Source organism: Megascapheus bottae, chromosome 15 (assembly GCF_031878675.1).
Source record: "Megascapheus bottae isolate mThoBot1 chromosome 15, mThoBot2.hap1, whole genome shotgun sequence".
Taxonomy (NCBI): Eukaryota; Metazoa; Chordata; class Mammalia; order Rodentia; family Geomyidae; genus Megascapheus; species Megascapheus bottae.
In genome coordinates this window covers 40831958-40858110 of record NC_143523.1, presented here as the reverse complement: position 1 = coordinate 40858110, position 26153 = coordinate 40831958, and the positions used below count along the sequence as shown (strand labels likewise).

At 35.4% G+C, this 26153-nt stretch overlaps 1 protein-coding gene and 1 long non-coding RNA gene across 2 annotated transcripts in view; one reads left to right on the top strand and one right to left on the bottom strand.

Moving 5' to 3' along the window:
• The window catches only part of Ctnna3 (catenin alpha 3), a 1180588-nt gene that overhangs the window by 1048158 nt on the left and 106277 nt on the right, over positions 1-26153 (top strand). Inside the window, exon 14 of the mRNA XM_090346411.1 lies at positions 17384-17476. Within this exon, the coding sequence (XP_090202537.1) occupies positions 17384-17476 (93 nt within the window). The remainder of the gene's footprint in view (positions 1-17383; positions 17477-26153) is intronic.
• Positions 13068-24621, bottom strand: LOC150054196 (uncharacterized). Its single transcript, XR_016537839.1, has 4 exons — positions 24512-24621; positions 15644-15741; positions 14579-14895; positions 13068-13145 (listed from the first exon to the last, which is right to left on the bottom strand). It is a non-coding gene; the product is annotated as an uncharacterized LOC150054196 (long non-coding RNA).

Below are 26153 nucleotides of genomic sequence, written 5' to 3'. Positions count from 1 at the left end.
TAAAAAAAAAAGAGATTGAAAGTTTCTACTGAATTGGGACTCCAAATATCTAGATTATCCAAAACAATAGTTAAAGACAATATAGAAGGGCTCTGGTGGTTTATCTTGATTATCAAGTTGATTTTGTGGATAAGTGCCTCAGAGACTAGAAAAGCATACCTACCTCCATGTGTACTGTAGAGCTATGTTCACAGATAAATAACTAAGGAGAACAAAACACATTCTGAATGTGTGGAACAGCAGTCCATAAGTTGGAGACCCAGAGGGAATAAAAAGAGGAAATGAAAAAGCCACTGGTAGTCTTTCTGTCTCTCTCTATGTCTTGGCTGCCACAGGGTGACTCTGCAATATCACAATTTCCTCACCATGATAATGCATGAAACCAAGAGCACAGTAGATCTTTTTATTTATTTTTTATTGTCCAGGTAATGCATAGAGGGGTTACAGTTACATTTACAAGGAAGTAGGTGCATTACTTCTCACACATTGATACTTCTTCTCATGCTTTTGTTCCCATTTCCCTCCCCCACCCCTCCCAATCATCTTCTTTTCCTCCTTTCCTATTTCAAATAAACAAATAAATGTATATTTATACCAGGTTAAAAAATAAGTATATCTTTGCTACTTTTCTGTTGTATTTCCAGATATTGTGACATAGCAATGAAAAAAAATGATACAGGAAAAGGGTACCAGAGAAGTGGAGTCCTTGATATATTATTCGATTCAGAAGCCTCTGGAATTATTTTGTAGGAGACATTTGGACATGTTTGGAGATATGGCTGAGGAACCCTAAAGGACCATTGTCCTTGGTTGGTACAGTATATTTCTCAGTGTAATTCGGAAGCTGTCTGCTTTTGGTTAGAATTGTTGAAGCCTTTGAATTAACAAATCAGATGTCTCCATATGACTTCTAAGGTCTCTTTGCATGGGATTCCAATGAGGTAACTAGAATTTAGAACCCTATACCACAGACTAAATAGCAACTACTCAGTCTTTCAGTTTATCCCATTTCATTCTGCTTTACTGATTGTTTAGTAACATGCCAAAGAGTGTGCAATTAGAAGACACTACCAGTGTTTATTAGTTTGGCTGTGAAAATTCCCATTGTCAAATTACTCAGATGGACTTTCTCATTCATCGGTAAATGGAGATAGGAAGAAGAGAGACAGGAGGTACTCGAGTCCCACCACAGTTATTCTATCAGTATCCCATCCAAACTTCATTCCTGGAATGACTCATGCTGATTTCTCCCTAAATCCCACTGCCTCTGAATTCTGCCTAGTTGCTATACAATTCTTAAAGTAACAATATTCTTGGCTGGACAACTACAGTTCTCTGCCTAAAAATGAAGTTTTTAAACCCATTGACTATTGTCATTGAAACACTGAGAGAAAAGGGATATGTGGATTTCCCACTCTATAAAGTTAAAACTAATCACTTGGAAAACCAAGTGAACAGTCCTAAGCAGGTGTTCTTTGAACTCATTAAGAATATTGTCATCAAAAGTGGACTTTTGTATTTAATAGGGAATAATCCTGAACAGTAGATGGCTCTACATTATTTGTATGAGCTCTGAATGTCTCTCAGCAAAGCATAAATGACATCGATGGTAGTCTTGCCTATAAATATTTTCAAATTTATAGCATTGGGCCTGAAGAACACATCATGTGAGGAAATACAGTGTGAATAAATGGAAATTGTGCTCTGCTGAAGTGAGAAAGGGGAAAATAGAGTTTTATGCCTTGCCTAACATTTCTACATCACCATACTTCTAAGTGTGCAGCTATAAATCTGAGATGAATCTTGAGAAATGGTGTAAAAGATTGCATTCATAGCTGGACAGAGTGCTGAATTTCTTCCGTTCAATCAGGAGAAGAAAGTCACACAGAGGAGAGGTTTACTATACAAACAGAAAGCCTAAGGGGTCTCTAGCTTTCCTAGTAACCTAGCGCAGAAATTTGGAATCATGAAAGTGAATTGGAAGTTTGAGCTAGAAAGTGCAATGTGGAATGCACCATGAGATCACTAACAGTCAGGACTGCAAATTAGAAATTCAATCATTAGCTTAGCAAAACAACAAAAAAGAATGATCATCAATAAGCTTCTTTGTGTTTTCCAAGCCTCCACAAACCACCAAGCTTGGATCATAAGGAAATAATTTCTTTTTGGTTATTAAGGTTTGTAGTGATCATGATATCATTAGTTAAAATATTTATTTAAAGTTGATCACCTTATGTGAGAACAATCAGTATAAGAGCTTATTAAGATTTAGTGCATTTAATTAGATCATATAAGTTAAGAGTACTACCTGGCTCTTAACCCACTGTGGTTGCTTCATTAATAGTCAAGTTGGGGCTAAAATTGTAAATTTATTGCCTTTAAACTATATATTTGAAATTCAGAGAAAGAAAGGAAGGAATCAAATACTAATACCTTATCATGCGTTTCATAGTTAAAATTTTAAATGTCTTTTTTTTAGTTGAAATGTTTCTAGCTTGTTTTTTTCTTGCTATAACCTAGACTCATGAAATGTACCTTATTGTCACATGTTTCCCCTTTTTAAATCTACAATAGGTTTCTCTTTTACTTTTCAAGAATCTTATGACACTGACAGTTTTGAGGATTAAAAGGCTGAAGTCTTGTTGAATGGTCACCATTCTGGATTTTTTTCATTGTTTTCTTTTAATTTGATTCATGTTAAAAATATTTTGCAGGGCCGATAGTTTAGCCTATTGGTGGAGTGCTTGCCTAGCATGCAGGAAGACCCAGGTTCGATTCCTCGGTACATAGGAAAAAAAAAAAGCCTTGAGAAAAACCCCAAAACGGAGCTCAGGCCCTGAAACCAAGCATAGGACTGGCAAAAAATACTTCGTAAAACACAATACAAATTATACTATAGCCTAGTCAAGAGGGGCATAGCAAGGGAAAGGTATACTGGGGAACTGATTTAAAAAAATTTCAGAGATTTTCTGATCTAAGGGAGAAATTACTAAAAGATAAAAAGTAATACACATTCTACTATTAAAATATATAAATTTAGTAAAGGTAATGCATGCTAAACCCAATTGATTTCTAAATATTTAACTACATTTGCATTTATTCTGATACAAACATAACAGTATACTATACTGAACACATTTCTAAATGTTTATTGTGGTGGGGGGGGTAAAAGTTGCTGTAAACAGAACCTATAGCCTTGTGCAAATGAGATCAGGACTATACCTCGGACTTAGAAATCAGGAGTGTCTACTGTTTGCACAGCCAACCTCAGTAATATCAAATTGATCATTTGAAATACACTCTTGTGGTAATATTTATATAATATAAATTAGGGAAATGTTTTGAATCCCAACTTAGTTTATAGTATGGTTTATTTTCCATAAAGAGATGTGTGAAATGTAAAAAAAATGAGATGAAAGAAATGTTGATGTGTTTATAGTCATTATAATAAAATGCAGAAATTGGAGAATTAATGTTTAGTATAACAAAACAACAACTGTCAAATTCCTCAAAGAAGGAACACATCTTTAAATGATTCAATTAAGTTTTGGCATGGGTCCTTGTTGTTTAATTTTTGTCTTGTTAGTGCAAGTAAAAATATCAACTGATACTCATGTTGGAACTGCATTCATCTATTACAACCATAGTGTTATACTGAAAATACTATTTGATAAAAGTCTTGAAAATTTTCCTTACAAATCAATGTGATTTATATAAATTATATGTGTCTTATATGTGTTTTACTACTTGAGTTGTATTTTCAGCCTATCTACTAATAGTATCTGAATAACCATTTAAATAAACATTATGCTTGTATGTTCACATACAGTTTTTCAGTCAGTAGTTAAACAGCAGGACCTCACTGCATGTAAGCCATTTTGTCCCAGAAATGATCATTCTTATTATTTGGTAACAATGATACCAATAAGATTTCAGCATTTTAAAGAAATAAGTTTCCCATTTTAGTTAAGGAATATTGAATTTTTCTTTAAAATGCATTTAAAATGTACTTATCATGCTATATTTTTTCCTGAATCAATCAGTACATTTCTGGTTATCATTCATTTATGTGTGTTAATGTGACATTTTCCTATGCAAAGAACACTTCCATTTCTATCACCATTAAGAGCTATACAGATTAAAACAATGAACTCATTCATATTTATTATTGTTAAATTTCTCCCATATTTTTAGTAGTACCCTTTGAAATCATCTTCTCTGTTTTATAAGACACCATTTTTAGGTTCAAGGTATGCCTTTGCTATGTTGCACAGTAAATTTTCCAAGGCTAAATTCAATATTTATCTAAGTCAGGAAAACAACAAAACAAAACAAAAAGTGCTTCATGACAAATTCTATATTTATTGTAGACAGAACCTTATGAACTAATATAAGTAATGCATTATGTATTGTAAGAAAAAAGAAATAATTTTTCATTTTGTACAAAAGAATGATGGTAGTTAAATAAATTAAATAATAAAGTAACACCGGAAAGATATAGATATGGACATGGTCAAGCGATAGTGTTTACTAACAAGTAGGCGGCTAAGATCACAAAATCTACTACTACTAAAAAGAAACAAAGAAAGAAGAAATGAGGAAGGAAGGGAGAAAGGAGGAAAAGAAGGGATGAAGGAAGGAAGGAAAAGCATGAAGGTAGGCAAACTGTGTATGGTGAAAATAGTTTTCAGTAAAAAGTGCCCTGGAGAACAAGTTTTGTACCATGGGGTGTGGATTTAACTATGGAAGTTGCACAAAGGGATAGAGGAATGTAAGGTAAATATAGTCATAATAATTACCTGTTCAACTCTCTATCTGTCTATCTATATATCTATCAATAGGAAAACAGCTATGTATCTCTCTATCAATATGAAAACATCTTTCTGTCAGAAAGTCTGGGAGTAACTAAAATTGTCAAACTCCTGGTCCAAATTTTATATTTTAAACATTAAAAATAATTAAACATTACATATAAACCAACCACCTTAAGACATAAACATAAATAACTGTACCTAATTCTATATCAAATTTAAGCATTACAAAACATATACACATATACATATATATAAATTTATACATATACACTGAATCTTTATATGGAATGTAATGCACCCTAAAGTAGAAATAACTGCAAGCAAACATTGATAGCTGTTTGATAGTTTCCTATTGATAAATACATAGAAGTATTAACTCTATAATATCTCCTACTTTTCTGCAAAACAAAGCAAATATCTGTAAAACAACTTTGTTGATTACCGAGTGTCCTAGGGGATGCAGAGTATGATATTGAATAAGTAAAGATGCAGAAAACTTGTATAGAATTTGCTTTGGATTATTGAGTATCACCAAAGAATAAAGATCTTGGAAAAATATTTATTTCCTAGCTGTATACAAACCCACTATAATGACACTTAGCTACAGGGGTCCCTCATTTCAGGTTGTCCATTTCTATAGCACATTCACTGAAGAGGTACAATACTTCCTTGTACAAATGATATGTAGAGAAGTTACTCTGATGGGAGTAAATTTGAATACAGATAATAGTCACATGAAGAAAAATAATGTTACATGCAAAGTCATTGATAATTGTAGATAAAACATTAAAGCCAGAAATGTCATTTATTTGGTATATTTTTTAAATCAGAACTATAAAATACAGTGTTTTCTAATTTCTAATGAAGTAAGGAATACCTACAAAAATACATTGTACCACAAATAATTTTAATGATTCTTTTACAGTGAATATTTCAGAACGGGAACAATGCTATAATACTTTCCTCATAACATCATAAATTCAACTGTTTATCTTTTCCTAAAGTGTCAGCTGAGGGTCATGGGAAGCTAACCTATATAATTTAGATCATGCGTGTTGCAAAAAGGAAAAAGTCAGGGATATACAGATGAAGCAATGCAGTTTTATTTTGGGGCAAAGATTGTTGAAAGAGCTAAGACAATACCTATTTCTGTCTGCAAGGAGCAGTGTTTTGATTAGCTGTAGAGATTTATAAGCAATAAAATTTAGTGATTTTTAATTTCCACTGTTTAACTGTGAATTACCAAAATTAGGCCAAAGTCTAATAAGGATCTTTGTTTAATTAAGAAACCTGATGTCATTTTAGTTGTTATCTACCACTTTTGGTACTTCTGAGTTTTACTGAATCTTTAAAAAGAAAACAAAATTAAAATTAAAACTTCAGAGTTCCCATGCTGGTCAGAAGGAGAGTTCCTCTTGCAGGGTTTTGGGTTTCTGACCTTCATTTAGACCGTTTCTCTATCACATATCATGGATATGCAATGACTGTTAGGTTTTATAGAGAGCGCTGACACCATGGAGAGAAATAGAAAATACATGTAAATCACTGGTCTTCTCAGCTGGACTATTTCCACAGCATCTGTTACACATGTCTATTTGCATCAGGTGATGAGAACTTCACAATTCCTCTCATTCCAAATGGCTTCTCCAGTCAGTTCAGGTCTCTGTAGCCTTTTCGATTTCTCTTCTCACTCTCCTGATTACCTGGGCCATGTCTTTTAAAGACACGATTGTTCTCTGTTTAAAAACAAAACAACAATTTTTTAAAGAAAAAGTGAATATAAATTCTATCAGGTGCAACCAAGTTAAAGAGATGGTTCATCTGAGTATTTCCAATCACCAAGGTAAGCAAGACATGAAGGACAAATGTAGTGAAAATGAAATAAGAATGTAGTAAAACGTAAAATGAAGTAAAAATATTGTTCTACTTTATAATTACTTCCACAACTGTTTGAGCTCTATTTTGGATTTCAATTTTTTTATTGTAAGAATTTATATCTTTTCCATTTATGTTACGTTCCTTCATTGTCCAATAGTATACAAGCAATACTTGTACAGAGCCTATACCTATAAAATACCTTAAATAATACATACCTTAAAATAATGTAGTTGAATTAGCCTAGTCATGGAGTGATTTTCAACTTCTGCTCTAATACTACTACTCACTATTACAGAAATAGTACATTAAAGAGACATACACACATTTATTAACATTAGTACAGAATTGTTACTATTCATTGAGTACCGGTAATTTAGCACTACATTAAATATTCAAAGTAGCATTTCTCATATCAGTAAGTACAGTGCACTATAACTGGGATATGAAGATGAAAATAGCATCCTGTAGTAGAGCCGGATGGGAATTTAATATTTCTCTTCCTGGTGTCCATAGTTTTCTTTTATTTTCCACAACTATTATTGTGGCAATGAGAGAATGATAGGGGGAAAATGCAAAACATATTTTGTGCCCTAGTTTCAAAGAGTCCTTAGAAAACTAGCCACTCAGGAAAGGGCAGTGTGTGCCTTTCATTGTGTCTGTTGTGAGTTCAGCTCCACCCACACCCAACTCCTAAACTGATCAGCAAGGAGATGATAAAACACCAGACATTTAGAGAAAAGGGGGAGCTGTCTTTGTTTCATGGCTCATGAAGCCAAGTGCCAAATATGATTTCTCATGTCACAGAATGAGTAAATAGTATCTCATTGGATGGCAAATCAGGTTAGAGAGATGCCAGATCTTTATTGATTATTCTACATCAGCAACTCCCACCTCACTTTGAACACTTTTTAAGATACAGAAAATATTTGATATTTTATAAACAGAAGTTATTTTTAAAACATTTTTGCCATCCATGTTGTACGGAGGTTTAATTGTGATTTTCTGTAAAAGGAGACATTGTACTCTGATCGAGTCACCTCTTCTAAAACAAAATCCACAGGTTTCATTATTATATCTTCTTACATGTATAGAAATTTTTACCATCGTCACCCTTCTTCGTCCTGGCTTCCTTCCTTGTCTGTTCCCACTGGTGTGCAGACCCACAAGAACCTGTACATTCCTCCCAGTCGTCTTGGTGGGTGTATAAATTGCACAAATGGTGCTCACACACATTCATGGATTATATTTTAATCAGATTAGCAGTCCTTATTGCTCTCTCCTATCTCAGAAACCCTTTGTTATTCAACAGTTTTCAGAAAAAAGTTGCATTGCTCATATATCATATTGCCTTTCTTAACAGAGCTACTTTCACATTCCTGTCAAGTATTGCCGTGATTATTACTAGAATCGCAGCATTTCTTGAGCTCTAAACACATCTAGGGAGAGGAGTGGAGAAGAGAAAACCTCTTAATGGAAGGCCATTTAAAATTAATAAATTATATGATCTTACACAATAACAAAGTAAATTTAGTAGGAAGGCTTAAAATCACTTGATTATGTGTGCTGTTTCTTTCTAGAATATTGCAAAGAAGCTTATTTTGAATAATTGTGTTGAAGTTCTTGATCAAATATATTTCTTGTCTTTTTGAGTAAATTCTGACAATTGGAATTTCTAGATTCTATGCTTTGTGTCTCTTTGATATATTAAACATAAGCACACTTAAAAATCTAAGAAAGGGTATCAATGTGCAAGAAGTAATGTACCCACTACCTGATGAATCTAACTGTAGCCCCTCTATACATTATCCTGACAATAAAATCAGAGAAAATATAAAATTTTCTCCATTGAGCTTTGTTTTCTACTTGTTCTAATTCCATTGCATAGGACATGCCTCTTTTAAAAAGCACAGTGTGCATGCCATGAGCTAATTTCACAACCACTCACATTGGACTACATCTTATAATTGGAGTATGTGTTCACTTCTACAAGGAGGCCTTTTAAATTGGGGACTTAAAAATCTCTTTATATACAAAGCATGATTCTTCCTTAGGGGCTGTCCAAATATTTGTTTTGTTACATTTTGGTGTTCTACTTTACATATACACTGCCAACTTTGGCTACTTTATTCTATTTGGGTAGGGAATTCTTACGTCCCATAAAACAATTTTTAAGTCAGTAGCCCTGAAAAATATGTCCAAAAGTGTAATATAGATCAGAATTACTGTTTTATTGAGCAACATCCCCATAGAAATGTGTACCTTCTTTTATATTTCCCCATGCTTTTAGTTAGTGAAGCAGGAATATCTTATTTGAACAGCCTGCTTAGTCTTATATAACATCTATGTCAGGGCCACAGCAGGTGCTTTTTCGATGTTTGTTTTTGCTTTATGACTGTGCCTGGTATTACTTTGCAAATCTAGATAGATAGATAAATTGGATTAAGACTGTTGACAGTATGTCTACAAACCTAACAGCTTCTTGAAAATAGGATTCCTTATGTGTTAACAAAACATATCCTGACGGGGAAGGCAAACCACGACTTCTCTTTTGTGCTAAATTGGTGCTATAGAATCCTTTCATAAAAAGTTTACCAGATGCTGAAAATGTGATACATGAGGTAATGAAGCAACTGCTTTTTACAAGCCTACAAAACGAGGAGGAAGGCTGACAATGCAACATGGGGTAATTGAACAGGGAATGGGTAAGGGACTTCTCTGTCTGCCAGGGCTGTCTCTTTTCATGGGTGCACTGATAATGAAGACATATCCTGCAATTTTCCACTTGCCTATTGGAAGCTTTTGTCTGTGAACACATCAAATATGCAATGGTGACAGACCTATTTGCAAGGTGACAAGGCCAGGGATGTTCCCTTAGTGCCAGTTCTGCAATCTTGTCTTTTTAATTGCGAGCATATACTTGAAATTGCATCTTAAGCAGAATTTTTAATAACATGTATTGCTTTTGTCCCTGGTGATAAAGTAATAGATAATGCATTACCAAAATTATATGTATGAAACTACACATGTCATATTCTAGGATTTAAAGATGATAATAAATTGTTGGTACATTTCTTTTAACCTTCCGCCTACATGTACTCAACTAAAAGTGCATTTTTCTCCGTTATTTTAGATGGTTCTCTAAAACTTATTTTAACTTCCATAGCATAGTTCTTTTGCAAAATAAAAAATTAATTATTTAAAATTTAGTAGGCTGTCTTCAACTATCTAAAGGGAAAAATACAATTTCACAAATATAGTGGTTATTTAGCTGTAGAATTTGGTGCCAAAGGTGAGATTTTCCTCCCTCAACTATATTTTTGCATTTGTTGATATGCATTCTGACTTTGGATTAGACAGTCAGACCTAATCTGAGAATCAGTTTCTGTATTTGTCTTCTTCTGCCACTATCAAAACCACCACCATTTCCACCTCTTCTATAATTATACTTCTTATTTTGGTTATTATTGTACTTTCTGGTTTTCAACAATGTCGTACCTCCACTCATAGGGAAGTAAGAATAATTGCATCATCATAATTCTCAATGCATCTTGTTTTCTCATCATCCTGTATAGTTCAGGACAAACCAAATTGAGAAAGCCTTTTCTCATTTGCTGAGAGGTTAACAATTTAAAAGATTGTTTCCAACATTTGAAAAGAAAGGCATCCAGCCATTAGTGTTGTCCAATAAGTCTTTATTATCTTTGCTTATACATTAAAACTAAACCTTCAGTAATCCTGTGGAGAAGGCAGAGAATTAAATCGAGTTTTATAAATCAATCTTCCAATCTTTTCATTTAGCTCTGAGGAAGCTATATTCTTAACCAGCTAATTTCTCATTTGATGTCACAAGATATTAAGAGTGGCATTTGATCTGGAATTAGATATTCAGTAATTTTAGCAGTGTGTCACAGTTCTTGACTAACTATAAGAATATTGACACTTACCTCAGGGTTTTAATCTCATAATTTAGAAATTATTTATGAAGTCACAAGTTCTATCCTACAACACATTTAGTAATATTGCTCATGAATATAGGTTAGTCCAAATAGAATTAAATAGAAATGACTCTGGAGTATTTTTTTAAGTTCATACTTTTTTTCCAGACTACCGGTAAAAACTTAATTTACTTCATGACCTGTATAGCTCAAAGCCTGGTAGCAGCCTGAGGAATAAGCAGGCTTTATGTCAGTTGGATTTTCAAAGCCTATATCCAGTTGAACATACATGGCACTGTAACAGTGAGAAAGAGCTAAACGGCCTATTTATCATGGATGCTATTTTTTTATTGTGGTCCAGAAGGCCTAGAGGCTGCAAGAGGCAGGGCTCTAACACCAGTCTGTGCTTTGAGGTGGAAAGATTCCCACCTCCGCTGGCTCCCTTGATCAGCTGAATACTCTATTTATGGTGTTTGAAGTTTAGTTTCCATAGTGTTTAAGTTTTAACTGTTTAACCCTGCACTTATGACTACTGAAGCACACAGTTCATAAAAGCAGCAGTGGACTTTATTTTGTGTGGTATTATTCACAGATCTGCTCACGAAGAGGAATGTTTTCCTGATCTGTGGTATTAAAATGACACCATTTGCCATCAGGCTTCTTATTAAGATTGAATGGTGAAAGGAATGTGGCATAACCACAGATCATGCCACGAAAGGATTTTATTCAGAACTTGATTAGCATGATTATACCCCTTTTCCATCTGTGAAAAGTGTCAGAGAATCTGCTTAGAGTCAGGGAATATCTACTATTTGAACTTCTCAAAAATACACTTTTACTTGAATCCCATTTTCTTCATGGCTTCATCTATCTTACATATCTTTATTCAAATGTCTAACTTGCATATTTTCATGAATTAGACCTGAGCTCTGAGCATTGAAGCTACATCAGCAACTCATTTATCGGAGAGCTGGATAAATACAATGATATCACTTTTATGTATAGCCCTGTGCCTTGCCTTTGTAGCCAAAGAATGGGTGCCCACATTGTTTCCAGTAGGGAGATAGAAGCTAAACAGACTATTGTATGTGTGTTTTCATTACTGCTAGAGTCCTTTCATAAACTAGAATGATAATAATTATTTTCTGTGAAAATCAGTCTAATGCAGATGCAACCATAGCCATCCAGTATTTGGATATTAAATGGTTGCTATCATAAGATATATATGTTTTTAAGTGGTGACTTCATAAATTCTTACTTCAAAGAAAGTATATTAGCAACCAAGGCTCAGGGTTATATGTCTTCTGAAAAAAATATTCTACAGGCTAAACATTTATCTGCCTAGGTGTCCTATTTGCTACTCAATGAATTACACTCATTTGTATAATTTCCCTCTTACCTGAGAATACATTTTCATATTCTACAACTTAGCCATGTCATAATGTATTTCAATCTAAGGCATGATATAGCCATCTTGACCCCTTACATTTTAGGTTTAGAAGGAATAATTAATATGGAATTATAGCATTAACGTGCTATATAGTAATATATAGTAATATATATTATATATTTCTATTTCAGACTATTATATCATTTGGATTGTGGTAGGAATTGAACACATAAGTAAATCTGAGTCATCTAAACAAGTTAACAGTATCAATTCTTCATTGTATAAACACTGGATATTATTCAGTAAATTGTGTTTTCCCTACTTTTTTTAAAGTTTTGTAATGGCCAATATTAAGGTATTTTATTTCCTTCCTTAAGTTTTTTCCCCTAGGCATTTATACCAATTTATGTCATTATGAGAATTTTCTTTTCTATGTAATTTATTAGTGCAAAGAAGAACAGCCGATTTTTGTGTTGTTGCAACTGTATTGTTTCTTTTTTTTTTTTGTCAGTCCTGGGAACTGAAGTCAGGGCCTGTGCATTGTCCTTGGGTTTTCCTCAAGGCTAGCGCTCTATCACTTCAACCACAGTACCATTTCCAGCTTTTCTATGTATGTGCTACCAAGGAATCAAATCCAGGTCTTTGTGCATGCTAGGCAAGCACTCTATCACTAAGCCCTGTTTCAAATATTTTTAATATTCTAATATATGTAATCATTTTCTGATTTATTTTTGTAGAAGTTTTAGATTTTCTACCTATCAGAATGTCTACAAACTGATTATTTTGCTTCTTTTTGACGTATCTTAGTTACCTTGCTAATTTTCTCCCAAATTAGGATCTGTTAATGTGGGTATCCTTACTGCCTGGTTTCTGTTCAATTTCTCACAGAATATTGTGGCAGTGATGGGTTTTTTCATAAGCAGTTGTAAACTTTATATAGAACTAAGAGAGATTTTAAATAATCAAAAATCTTGAGAAAGAACTGAAAATATTTTACACATCCATCTAGCAGGGATAAATTATGATAATTAGGTTTCTTTAAAAACATACCTGCACACCAGTTTAACTGAGTGTAGAATACAGAAGTGAAACTACTCAGGGACAATCAGCTGAGCTTCCATGAGAATCCTAATAACACATAACAGAGAAAAATAATCTCCTCAACAATGGTGTGGGGAAAACTACAGGATATACACATGAAAAAATGTGATACTACACCCTTATCCTATATATTACAGACACACACACACACACACACACACATCAAGTTTTATAGCCATAATATAAAATTAAAGTAAAAAATAGATCAAACGTTATTTTTACATTAGTATTGCAAATTATTTTTGAATATGATGCCAAAAGCACAAACAGTAATAGAAAAAGTAGATGAATGTAACTACATTGACCTGAACAAGTTATACACATCAGGGGAAATGAAGGAGAGAGAAACAAACCTATAGCATGAGATCACCTACATCCCCTCAAAACAACCATCTAGACAATAAACAAGTGCTGCTGCTGAAGATAAATTGGAATATTCAGAATCTGCCTGTGGGAATGTACATGCATTTTCTATTATGGGAAATAGTACTGGGATTTCTCAAAACATTAAAAACAGAATTATTCTTATCCTCCACCATTTAGGTTCTGGTATATATTAAAAACAATAAAAAGCAATCAATGTCAAGGAGATATCTATACCCTCAAATTTACTGCAGAATTTTCCACAGTAGTCAAGATATGGAAATAATTTAAATATCCATTGATAAATGAATAAAGAAAATGTTATGAATAAATGCATAGTATGGCAGGTTATTAAGTCTTAAAAAGAAACAAAATCCTGTCAACTTTTAAAGATGAACTTAGAGGAAATTATGCTAAGTGAAATAATCCATTCATGGCAAGACAAATATTCTATTATTCCACTGTGAGGAATACAACATCATTTATTCATAGGAAAAATGAACAGAGTTGTGAGAAAGGTGGTATGCAGTCTCAATTATACAGGATGGGATGAGAAAGTTAACAAGTTCAAGTAGCTTCTTACAAGCAGTCATTAATAAAACAATTAAGTGATCGAATTTCTTTCTTTTTTTAAGGCTGAGTGGTACTCCACTGTGTATGGTATGTACTCTGTTTTCATTATCAGTTACCTGATAGACCTTAGTTAATTTTGTCTCTTAATTATTTTAAATGAATAATAATTAATGAACATGGGCAATATATATATTTATTCTTCAGCTTATTTTTACCACACAAAAATGATAAAAATAAAACAAAGCTGAAAGATCCCTGGGTGGCTTTGTTTACCAGGTCTGTGGGCGGCGCAAGGGGATGGACTCCAGCAATGCTGGGACCTGATTTCTGGCTAAGGGATCTCTGGGAAATCCTTTGCCAGTTAGAAAGGTGGCGCTGTCAGCAACATCTCTCAGGCTCCAATTGCTTTGGCCTGGGTTGTTGCCAGCAGTCAAGATGGCGCTGCTCTCAGCTGGTGGGGGAGGGGCTCCCTCCCAATGCCTTTCCTGGAGCAGAAGTGGAAACTTCTCCTTGGAGCTACTCACAAATTGCTGGCAGGTCCGTGCACGGCCAGGTGTCAGCTCTGGGCTCGCGCAGGCTCTGTGTGGCTCTGTCTGCAGCTGGTGGGTCTGTGCTGCTGTGGGCGCTGTCTCTGCTCTGATTCAGAAGAGCCTCTGTCTCCCCCGCAGCTCAGCGGCGGAGCTCCACGCTCTCTTTTTATGCTGGTATTATTCCTTTTTTTCCTCTCTGCCTGAGTTCTCTGTGGTTCTAAAGCTTACTTAGGATCAATTTCTGTTAGAGGACTGTCTACTGCACGCCAGTACATGAATCTTGGCAGGAGCCGACGCCATCTTCCGCCGATCTCCAAGAACAAGAACAAATTTAAATTTAAGTGCATGCATCAAAACTTACATAAAGGTTTTATTTTAAAGCCAAATACTAAAACTTGTACTGAGGAAGTATAGGGTAATATATACGAAGAGAGGGGAAAAACGACTAAGTTGTGTTATGGCAAGTGTTTCGGCTAAGGTTTTAAAGCATCTTTGGACCATTTGCCTCCTGACAACTTTCTGGTCTAGGTGATGTGATGATCCCGAACGGTGTACAGACATTACCCAAAGTCCCACAACCACTTACTTGTGGGCCTAAATTCACAATTAAATTTGGGTTATCCAACACTACAGGGTCTTCCAGTTATATAACATTCCCTTGGCAATAGTTAATCTTCTCTCCTAAGGCAGAATGAAAGTGGCCTAGAAAGACATACGAGCATTCAAACACAATAAACACCCCATTGTAATATGTTAAACTCTCTTCTCATATACTAAGAATAGACTCTACCATGGAGCTATACCTCCAGCTTACAGTTCTTCATGTCTCCAAACTTACTACTTAAGGAAAAATCTTTTTGAATTATTTTACTTAGATAGTTGATCAGCCCTTTAGCTCTCTTTTATTTGTCTTCAAAACTGAAATAGTTGATGCAAAACTCCAAAAGAACTCCAGAATTCCCATCCCTTTCTTGCCTTCCACTTAATTTAAACCTATACACTATTTGACTTTATTTTATTTTCAAAAAACCCTCCAACCTCTTGCTTTATAGAACTCACAATGCTGCCAGAAAGTGTTTTGAACACTTTCCCAGCAATTTTCTTCATGAAAAGAAGAGGTCAGTTTGGGTGGCTTTGCAAAAGTAAACTATTAGTTCCTGTTAAAGACAAAGAAAAGCACAGAAATATGTGGGTGTAATTGGTAGTCTTATCTCTTTCCATAGCATCACCCTCAAAATGGTACTTCTGACTTCTGACAACAGCCGTGGCTCTTTTTGTTTTGTTAACTTACTTATTTTGGAGCTGAATAATATATTGGAAGGAATTCTCAAGTTATGTATCATTACATGATAGGTAAAAACCCAAGTTAAAAAATTAACAGACATTTTCAATATACAGGCTAGAGCGGGGAACCAGAAAACCTTCCACTGTGAAACGGCCAAATGTAAGAAGGAACTTTGGAATCAACAAATTTATTCACATGTGATAATGATTAGTGATGTATCAAGAAGGAAGAAGGCAAAATTATTATCTCAAGAATGTTAAAAGAAGAATGTGCACAATGGCACTAAATGTAATATATAATTTTGTAGAAGTTGCTTAGTGGTAAATTCCTGGCATGAACAGCTAACAAGAAAGTAAAAATTTCTCTGTGATCATTGCTGTTCATCATTGTATGAGAGAAGGATTCTAAAATATTAACATCGAGACACCAATAGCAGCACACTGAAAGCCTTGGCCAGAGGAAAGAGATGAATATCTGGAACGTGTCTGGTGACATAAATGCAAAAGGCAACTCTGCAAAGGGAGATGATCTCCAATGCAAGTGTTTGAGAACAACAAAAATCCTGGCTAAACATCCAAGTGATGAAATGAATCTAAAACTATTGGTGAACAGGAACTTGGTAGTTTTGTTCTAGAATATCACCTCTCCCTAAGTGCAGAGCAATCCACATGTAACAAAAGATGTAAGGAAAGCCATGGGCAATAGTTCAAATCCCCCAAGGAGCAAAGTGCAATGGAAAGATTAAAAAAAAATCAGAAGTTGTCTGGGGAAGCAGCTCTGTAACAACCATGTTTCTTCCCAGTGAAAGACCTGAGGTCATGTTCTACTTCATTCTTGATTGTTTTTCTTTGTTTCCTGGGTTGGTGGCCAGCACTTTGTAACAAGAAAATCATAGTATAAAGTTATACCTGTATAAGATAAGTGACGACTGTATAAGGTGAAACCAAGATTAATTACTGCTCAAATATGTTTATCTATACTTGTAATAAAAGGAGACACTGGATGTAAAATCAAACTTAAGAGAATGGAAATGTTGAAGTAGTCAAAGGAAACAAATGAAACAGATAAGGTTGGTGTGAAGCACCTTGAGGAGAGTGCGGTGTGAGGTCAAGTGAGGACCAGTGGTGTTGGTTTGTTTTGCTACCATTGTGAGTGTCAGTGGTATTATGCTTTGTGCATTGCACAGCACACGTGCTGAGTTGTAAAGACAAGACAGAAGCAGGGGAGACCTGATGCCTGCCACACAGAGTAAACAGGCCAACATGTAGCTGCAATTCAAGGAACAATTGCAAAGTAAAGAATGACAAGCATTGCCACTGGGAAGGAGACAGGAAAACACCAGCCATGGGATTTTGTACAGACCTTCGGCTTCCATTGCTTGCGGTTCTGTAATTAGCGCAGGGTTGTATGCTCACTCTTAGGCTATCATGTTGAAAGGCTAGACTGTTTTCCAGAGTGACTGCATCCTGTCACATTGCTATCAGCAACACTCTGCTTTTCATGTTTTTGAATAGACCCCAGAGGAACTGGAGGATATTTCTGACCTGGAAGAAGACCATGATGTCTGCAGCCACGCCAGCATTCAGACCGAGGGGAAAACGGACAGGGTATGTCATCTCCTCCAAGACAATTCTGTATATTATATCTCTGGGCCTACTTGTTCCTTGTCAGTCTCTGCAGCCTTTCACGGGACAGACTTGTGAGTTCAGAGCACAGGGAGAAAAGCCTTAGACTATTGGATCTGAATCATAAGGGACTGAGAACTTACCAAGAGGTCATTTCCAGTCTAGTGAATCACTCCGGATTGTTTTGATCTTTATAGGAGTCATGTGAATATAAAATTGAAATATGAACATTTGTTTAGGGTAGAAAACAAAGCCAAGAACTTATAAATAAACCCTGAGTCTCTAGAGAGGGCAAAAAAACTTTCTGGGCCAATACTCCCTGCTTTTATTACCATTTAGCACCTGCCACACACACACACACACACACACACACACACACACACACACGAACACAGAGCATATCCAATTCTATGAAATGTTATCTATGCGATGTGAATCCTGATTTCTGAAGTGCTCTGAAATGCTGTGTTTTCCTTTACTTACACGGATGTCTGTAAGAGTTTGGCATTCTAGCCATTTGTACTTTGCAAATGTGGAGCTGACTTTAAAATTCCTACCAGAAATCTCAGCATCAGAGCATTGTCTCCAAGACTGCTTGCAGATCCATTGAACCACCTCTCTCTTGCTGTTACTGGCTGAGTTAATTGGAGTCTCTTTATCTATGTTCCATCACTTATGAAGTAAAAATACAAATAGTACCCTCTCGAGGAGAGATGTTGTGAGAATTAACTGAGTTCATTAACAGAGCATTAACCCAGTACCTAGTTTCTAGTTCGTGATGATTCTTAGATACTATTAGTAGCAAGACTAATCATATCATCATCATCATCATCATCATCATCATCATCATCATCATCATCACCATCACCGTTACTATAGTTATCAGTTGAATTCAGTACCACAAAATTAGGAGTAGAAAGCAAATTTCAAGCATTTCTGGTCTTTCATGGTCTATCTGATTCTGACATATGTTTAGACAGAAAAGCCTGGGTGCACTGTTTCTGTAGCCTTTTTGTGACATAATCTCCTTAGAAGCAATTCAAATAAAGACCTGCCTAGAAATGTCTATGAATCACATGGCCCACAAATAAACATCTTAGTGTTGGCAAAATACATTTTATTATACTGTTTATGGAAATTAAACAAATTTTTGGCTTTGCCAGATTTTTACCAGTAATACTTTGAATTTCCCAACAATAGAAAACAACATAAATGAATTGAAAAAAATATCTAATTTTAAACAGATACAGAGGTGTCTGTTTTTATTGCTTTTGTCAATTCCATATGTTTACTGATCTTTTATGTATGAATACTTTGTTTCTGATTTATTTCGTTTCATCTGGTTTCACAACCTATGACTGCATCTTATTAATAGTATTAGCATTTGTGATTAGCAACTACTAATATTTTGTAATTTATTATAAAATGTAGAAAATATGGTGACATATGGTGATGGATTCTGTAGGGAAATTCTGTTTTCATGCATTATATTGCTTAGAATTCATATTGACCTATACACACTAAAAATGCATTTTTCACAAAGTTGCAGTTTTTCTCTAATTTTGGCAATAGGAACGTTCCATGTTTATTTTTCATTTGGGAACAATGCTGTAAACATGCACTCTCATTTCACAGCATAGTATTTGGCAATATATTAGCCAATGCCATGCCAATGTCCTGACATTCTTTTACTTGCTGCTTATTTGTACTATATTTCTGTCCTCTACAAACTAGTTCATGTTTGAAACCGTCTAAGGCACATAGCATCTGGATTGAATTTCCTTCATATCAGTCTAGCGTCACTGGTAAGAGATGAAATTGCACACTGCTGGTAGAACTGGAAACACAATTTTCTGAATGTGAATTTTGTTCAAGATTTCAGTGCAGTAAGAAATTCAGAATCCCTGGAATAGAGGGTTGGAAGAAGGGCTTGTAAAGTAATTGCTGAGATAGTTTTATTTAAAAAGAGGATCTTTACAGAAGACTGACATTAGAACAAACATGCTGGGCTTCTTTTTCTAACTCATCACATGTAGGCAATATAGACTCAGCAAAGAGCATAAAAATTCAGACATTTCAAATATAATATGAAAAATTAGAACAATACCATACCTTTCCACACTATCTTCAAACAGGAAAAATGTTTAATGAATTTATATATGCCCGGGTGCCCAGTGACACATGCCTGTAATCCCAGACACAGTCTATGACTGTGAACTGAGGATCATGATTCAAAGCCATCACAGGAAGGAAAGTCTGTGAAACTCTTATTTTCTATTAATCAGCAAAACTCTTGAAGTGGATCTGTGGTTCAAATAGGTGAGCACTAGGCTTAAGTGAAAAAGCTAGGGAAATGAGCCCACAGTCTGAGTTCAAGCCCCAGGAACTTCTGCTCTCTGTCTCTGTCTCTCTGTCTCTCTGTCTCGCTCTCTGTCTCTGTCTCCCTGCCCCCCTTTCTCTCTGGCTGTCTCCGTCTCCGTCTCTGTCTCTGTCTCTCTATCTCTCTGTCTCACTCTCTGTCTCTGTCTCTGTCTCTCTGTCTCTCTGTCTCACTCTCTGTCTCTCTCTCTGTCTCTGTCTCCCTGCCCCCCTTTCTCTCTGGCTGTTTCCGTCTCCGTCTCCGTCTCTGTCTCTGTCTCTGTCTCTCTATCTCTCTGTCTCACTCTCTGTCTCTGTCTCTGTCTCTGTCTCTGTCTCTCTCTCTCACACACACACACACACACACACACACTCAAAGCATATGACAAGAAATTTGTGTATTTTCTTTACTGTTAGTTTCACTTGTACTTTTAGCTTGATCACCTGCAGCTAGTTGACCACTTAATTTGCCAGGTCCATCCTGTTCATGGTTCTGGATCTTCTTGAACTTTTTAAAAAAAATTTTTATTGAGATTAATAGAAAGGTTACATTATATTCACCAGATAGAATGTGCATAACTTCACAAACATTGATACCCTTTTTCATGACATGGTCCCCATTTCTCTCCCCCGGCTTATCTTGATGTTCCCCCTTCCTTATCCAATTCTAAATCCACTGGCACAATGATGTTCATTGCAGCACTATTTACCATAGCAAAGATGTGGAACCAACCCAGATGCCACTCAGTTGATGAGTAGATCAACAAGATGTGGTATTTATACACAATGGGATTCTATGCTGCTGCCAGAAAGAACAACATCACCCCATTTGTAAGGAAATGGAAAGACTTAGAAAAAAATCGTATTAAGTGAAGTAAGCCAGACTCAAAGGAACATAGGCTCAATAGTTTCCTTCATTTGCCATAATCAGTAGAAACCTTGGGCTCTCCTAGCAGAGATCTATTTACAATAGAAAAAAATCTAGAGACATAAGGCCAAATAGTATGACAATAAATGTAAGGACCTCCAGGATAAGGAAACAAAAGCCATATAAGTGACTGTTGTCCTTAATGTACTGTTATCTCTCATCTCTTTTGCCATCCCTTGGTTATCTCATATTGTTGCAACATGAGATAGAAATCCCTGCTCTCAATTTTGTGAATGACATCCTGAAGCTAGTATGCACTCCAGATCTTTGTTTGGCTACATACAGTTCCCAGACCTCATTTGAGGTATCAGTCTGAGTCATTGTGATTCCGAGATCCTCGAGCCTATATGAGACAATTATTTGTAGGACACTCTTCCAGAAATATCTGGAAGTTAAAAAGGAATTGTGATGATCTGATACAATCTAGCAGTCCTCATGGCTACCTTCTGCTGTTGGCAATATGCTCTGTAGAATGATAAATCATGTCAACTTCCTGCCTCAAGGATTCCCTGTAACTCTGTGGTATCCTTATAATATTCTATTTTTATGATCAAACACTTCCACCTCTCTTAAGAGACAGCAACATTCCACATGTAACTCCTGACTGATAGCATCTCTTCCACTTCTAGGATGGTCAGTTATGAACTAGTCTCTATAAGCTTTCAAAGGGTCCCTCTAGGATCAGGATCAAGTTTGTATAATAGTGACTAGCTTGATCATCTATTTTAAGATTGAGTCTTATTCCTTTCATGATTGGTTTTTCCCAAGCCATCATCTCTGTTCTGTATGACCAGTTTATCTAGATAGACAACTTTCCATTGACCCTTTGTATACATTTTCTTGGATCTGATATTAGCTGGTTGTATTGATATCTATTTCAGTATTGCTAATATAGTTGCTGAGGCTGAGATTTATGTAACTTCACTAGAAAGCACAAGACTTGGTACTATGAATCTTGAACTAAAATATAAATCAGCCATCACTGCAACAAAGTGATATATCAATAGTACAATAAGAAGAGACAGAGGGAGAATACTGAAAATATATAATAGAAGGGGTACCTTAGAAATAGAAGATACAAAGGTAATGAAAGGTAATTATTTTATAGTGCAGTTAACTCTAGTAATAACTCTACTGGTGTGAACCTTAGATATATGTTTATCACAACACATTTCACTCTCAAATCTAAAGATGGCTGGCAAAGAAAGATAGGTCAAATCTTTCCCCAATCAGAATCAACTAACCAGAACCACCCTCATGCTTCAGTGTATTCTGTCCTCTCTATCAAATATCCTATATCTTTAATAGTCCTATGATGTTTTTCATGGATAGAATGATGCTATGTCATGTAGTCTCATATCTATCTTTATTCAAAGCAGAATTATTCTCTAATTGATGCTCAGTGGATGGAGTATATCTTTGCATACATCTCACAAGCTCTGTCCATTTGAGAAAATACTGTACGACTCTAAAGAGGTTTCTGTGTCAAACTCAGCGTGCAGTTCTTGATCACTGTACAAGACACATATGCAGGTGCCTTTTTACTTACTGCTCTAATGGAAAAGTAAATACTTCTTGGCTCTCAGATTATGCAGACTCTGTTATATTGGACATGTACTAGAACCAATTTCAGACATGATTTAGCAATGGAGTGTCAGTTACTTATTATCATTTTTTATTTTCTGCTTTTCACTCTTGGTCACTTTGGCTCAGCATTATCTGCTATTGCTGTCAGCAGTTGCAAATACCATTGGACATTGCAAAGGTCCATAACTAATAATAAATGATTTAGAGTCCATGCTCAATGAAAGAAAAGTATTAAAAGACCAATAGTGTATGCGTAATAAAGCAGCAATGGGACAGTAGAGGAAATTAGTGGTTATCTTCATTATTAGACATGAAGACTGATATGGTGATTGTATCCACTGGCTGGCACTTCACTGTGGCACAGGCATTGGAGTATATTTGAAATTCAGAGAACATCTTCACAAAGCTCAATGCTTATTATGTTTCTGTTTTCACAAAGGATTAAATATGCATTTTAAAAATTCAAATTAGCAAGAGGCATAGAAATAAACTTCTCTTAATACAATCAAATTTCTGAACTTACTAATAAGTAAGGTTTTCTGTAAATCTTAAAAGCTTCTATAAGATTATACTAAAAACATGGTGAGTCATACATTTATTCTTTAGACAGAATGCCAAGTATTATTTCACACACCAGAGCTTACACTACTTCTCCAAGTTGCAATCTTGTTTCACACAAGTTCTGGAATTTGTTATTTTTAAATTTGTCTTATAATTTAAACTAAATAATTAAATTCATAAAACTCACGTAGCTGATGCTACCATTCCCAAGATTTCTGGCTCCAACCATATAATTTCCAGGATAGCATATGTGTAGACTTGGGTAGATTTTCATACCCTGATCTCATTAATTTACTATTTGTATATGCCACACAATTGTGCTGATGTAACAATATACTTAGAAAATGATCATAAAACTTAATGACCATAAAACTTCAAATGTCCCAGTCCTACTATCTTCTATCAACTACAAAATCATATTAATTGGAATTTCACAACTACCTATTAAATGACATCTCCCACTGAGGTCACTATACAATAGTGAAGTGGAATATTATACAAGTATGGTCATGGAGCAGAGGATCTTATAAGGCAAGAATCTGACATCTCACAGAAGCAAAAAGTCACTTCTCCTTCAATCACTCATCACATTGAGCTCGGTGATGTTTGGATAGAAGGAGAGTCTTCATTTCTATAAATCTTTCTCTTTAGTTCACTTCAGAAACAGCAGTACACACTGAGGAAATGATTTTAGGCCCATCAAAACTGCTTGGGAGACAATGGTGAATTTTTGAAAGACTTAGTAAAATGGATTGGAGGTATATTGGGGAAACAGAATGGGTGTACAAGAGAATCACCTTTTCTAGCTCTGGTTTCTGAGTCAAGAGTGTAGGATTTGAAATCTGTACTGAAAATCAGTTAAATCTCAGTTTTACTAAAGAATGTGCCAATGACACAGGGAAAGTTATATTTCTAATATTGAATTTCTTGCTTGCAAACCTGTGATCATGCTACTCACAGTGATTTTTTCATCTATTAAATTAGCTATATGAAGAACTTTGATTCATTTCTTGGCACAGAGGAAATGCTCAATGAATTGTGCGTTTAATGGAGTGAATGATATACCATAGGCTTAGGCTTGCCTTGGACAATGTTTACTTAAAGTTGTTGACTTACCCTGGTTTTCTCTTTTTCTATTTGTGTCAATGTGAAACTATATGCACTTAATTGAAACCATACTTCATGGTATGGCTTTTGACCTTTTCCCACAGAGCATTTTCTTGAGATGCTGGTCAGAGCGAGGAACACAGCTTCTGCTCCAGCTTTGTGGGGAAAATCCCATTCCTCTATAGTAAACAGAAGATGCTTTCTCCTAGCTTCATCACGTTACATGCATTTCTAACGTTCAACGTTATCTGTTAAGGCACATCTGCAACTTGATTGTCTCCGAGTAGCTCAGGGACCTTTAGAAATACCAGTCTCATGATCTTTTGATACAGGACCTTCTCCCTTCCCACTTATCCACTCATATTTGCGATTACTATTCAGAGTTTCAGTTGCCCACTCAAACAGCAGTCCAAAATTGAGAAATGAAAAAACTTTCAGAAATAAACAGTTTTCTGTTTGAAATTGCACATCCTCACCATTCTGAGAACCTCATGCCATTAAACTGCATCCCATGGATGGTTAATCATTCTGTATTCCAGCCTGTCCTCACCAGCCACACTGCCAGCCCACTAGACACCAGCGGCCATCTCAGTTATCAGAATGGCTAGAGGTGATGCTATCACTGATGTCATTGGTATCACTGGACCTACGATTAAAGAACCATTCTTTCTTGTAATAATGGCCCCATGGTGAAGGGTAAATGAGGTGGTCATTTTAGGAGTGTATTTTATTATTCATTAATAATAATCAGCTTAACTAATAAACCATAAAAGCTATCTTTACCAATATAGGATTCAGTATTTTCCATGGTTTTGAGCCTCCGCTCAGGGTCTTGAAACACATGTCTCCCAAGTAAAGGGAATGAATGCATTGGGTTTCAAAGACCCGAGCATTTCTGATATCCCGAGGAATCTAGTGCCAAAAGCCATTTGTATTTTTCTCTTTAAGAAGGATACCAAGAGCTGCTATAAGAATTTTAAAGGTATATAGCGCCCCTCAGATTCTTAATGATGCAGTATACTTATATATTATATACTTACATAAGTCAGAACAGAGGTAGAGATGATGATTCCTTCTGCCTAGATAGTAAGAATACCAATAAACTTTATAAAATGAAATCAAAGTTTTTTTTCCTATTTCATACAATTTAAATTTGTGTCTTAGGCAGTGAAGAGTGGAACTCACTTAGCCAGTATTTAATGGGGCCATATTTTTATTTGATATTATTAGAAGCTGTTGTTTCCAATTGCTGGAACAGTTTTTATTGACAGAAATCACAAAATAAAACACATGAAAACTTGTAATTTTGTTTCAACAAGAGAATTTTAGAATGCCTTTTAAAAGATTTATTATTCAATATTTATATAAGTGATCCAGAAATCACAGAAATTAGAACAGGTAGCATTTTTATGACTAAGATTTGTCATATGTTTAAATATTCATTCACTGTAAGCATACAATTTGTAAACCTGCTCTTTCTTAAAGAATGTCTTTATAGTCATGGAATCTATGTAAGCTCTATAAATAGGAGTAAATTAGGACAGAAATAAGAATAGTTACCTAGGTGACTGGACACAACCTCAAAATGTCAACAGCAGCAAATGAATTAGAGCATATCAAATCTTAAAATACTGGAGCTGATTTCTGGTGTGTGGGAAAAGCCAAGCTCTCTCTAAGTTCATGCTGGCAAGGGGAAGTGCTGCTTCATTATTGCCTGTGTGCATACAGTTAGCCCCAAATCCCTCACCAGGAGGATAAGAAAACAAATGCCGAAGAGTAGAGTACTTTAAAAGAAAATTGAAAGCCTTTGAGTGGGCCCTACTTATTATCAGAATGCACTCCCAAAGACTCAGATTTATGCTGAATTATTATACAGAATAGGAGAATACATGACCTCAGTGTTTAGTTTATGATATGATTTGGCTAAGGTTCTTGTGAAAAGCCCTTCGAGGAACCTGAGTAGAATTACAAGAGATAACAATTTTTCAGCAGGCTGTACCTTCTCTCACCACTTTCTCTAATTTTGGTTGTGTGCTTGTAAGTACTCTGCGTTCCTTCATTACTGGCTATTCTTTTTGTGGTTTATATCTAATATGAGGGTTCACTAGAACTCGGAAC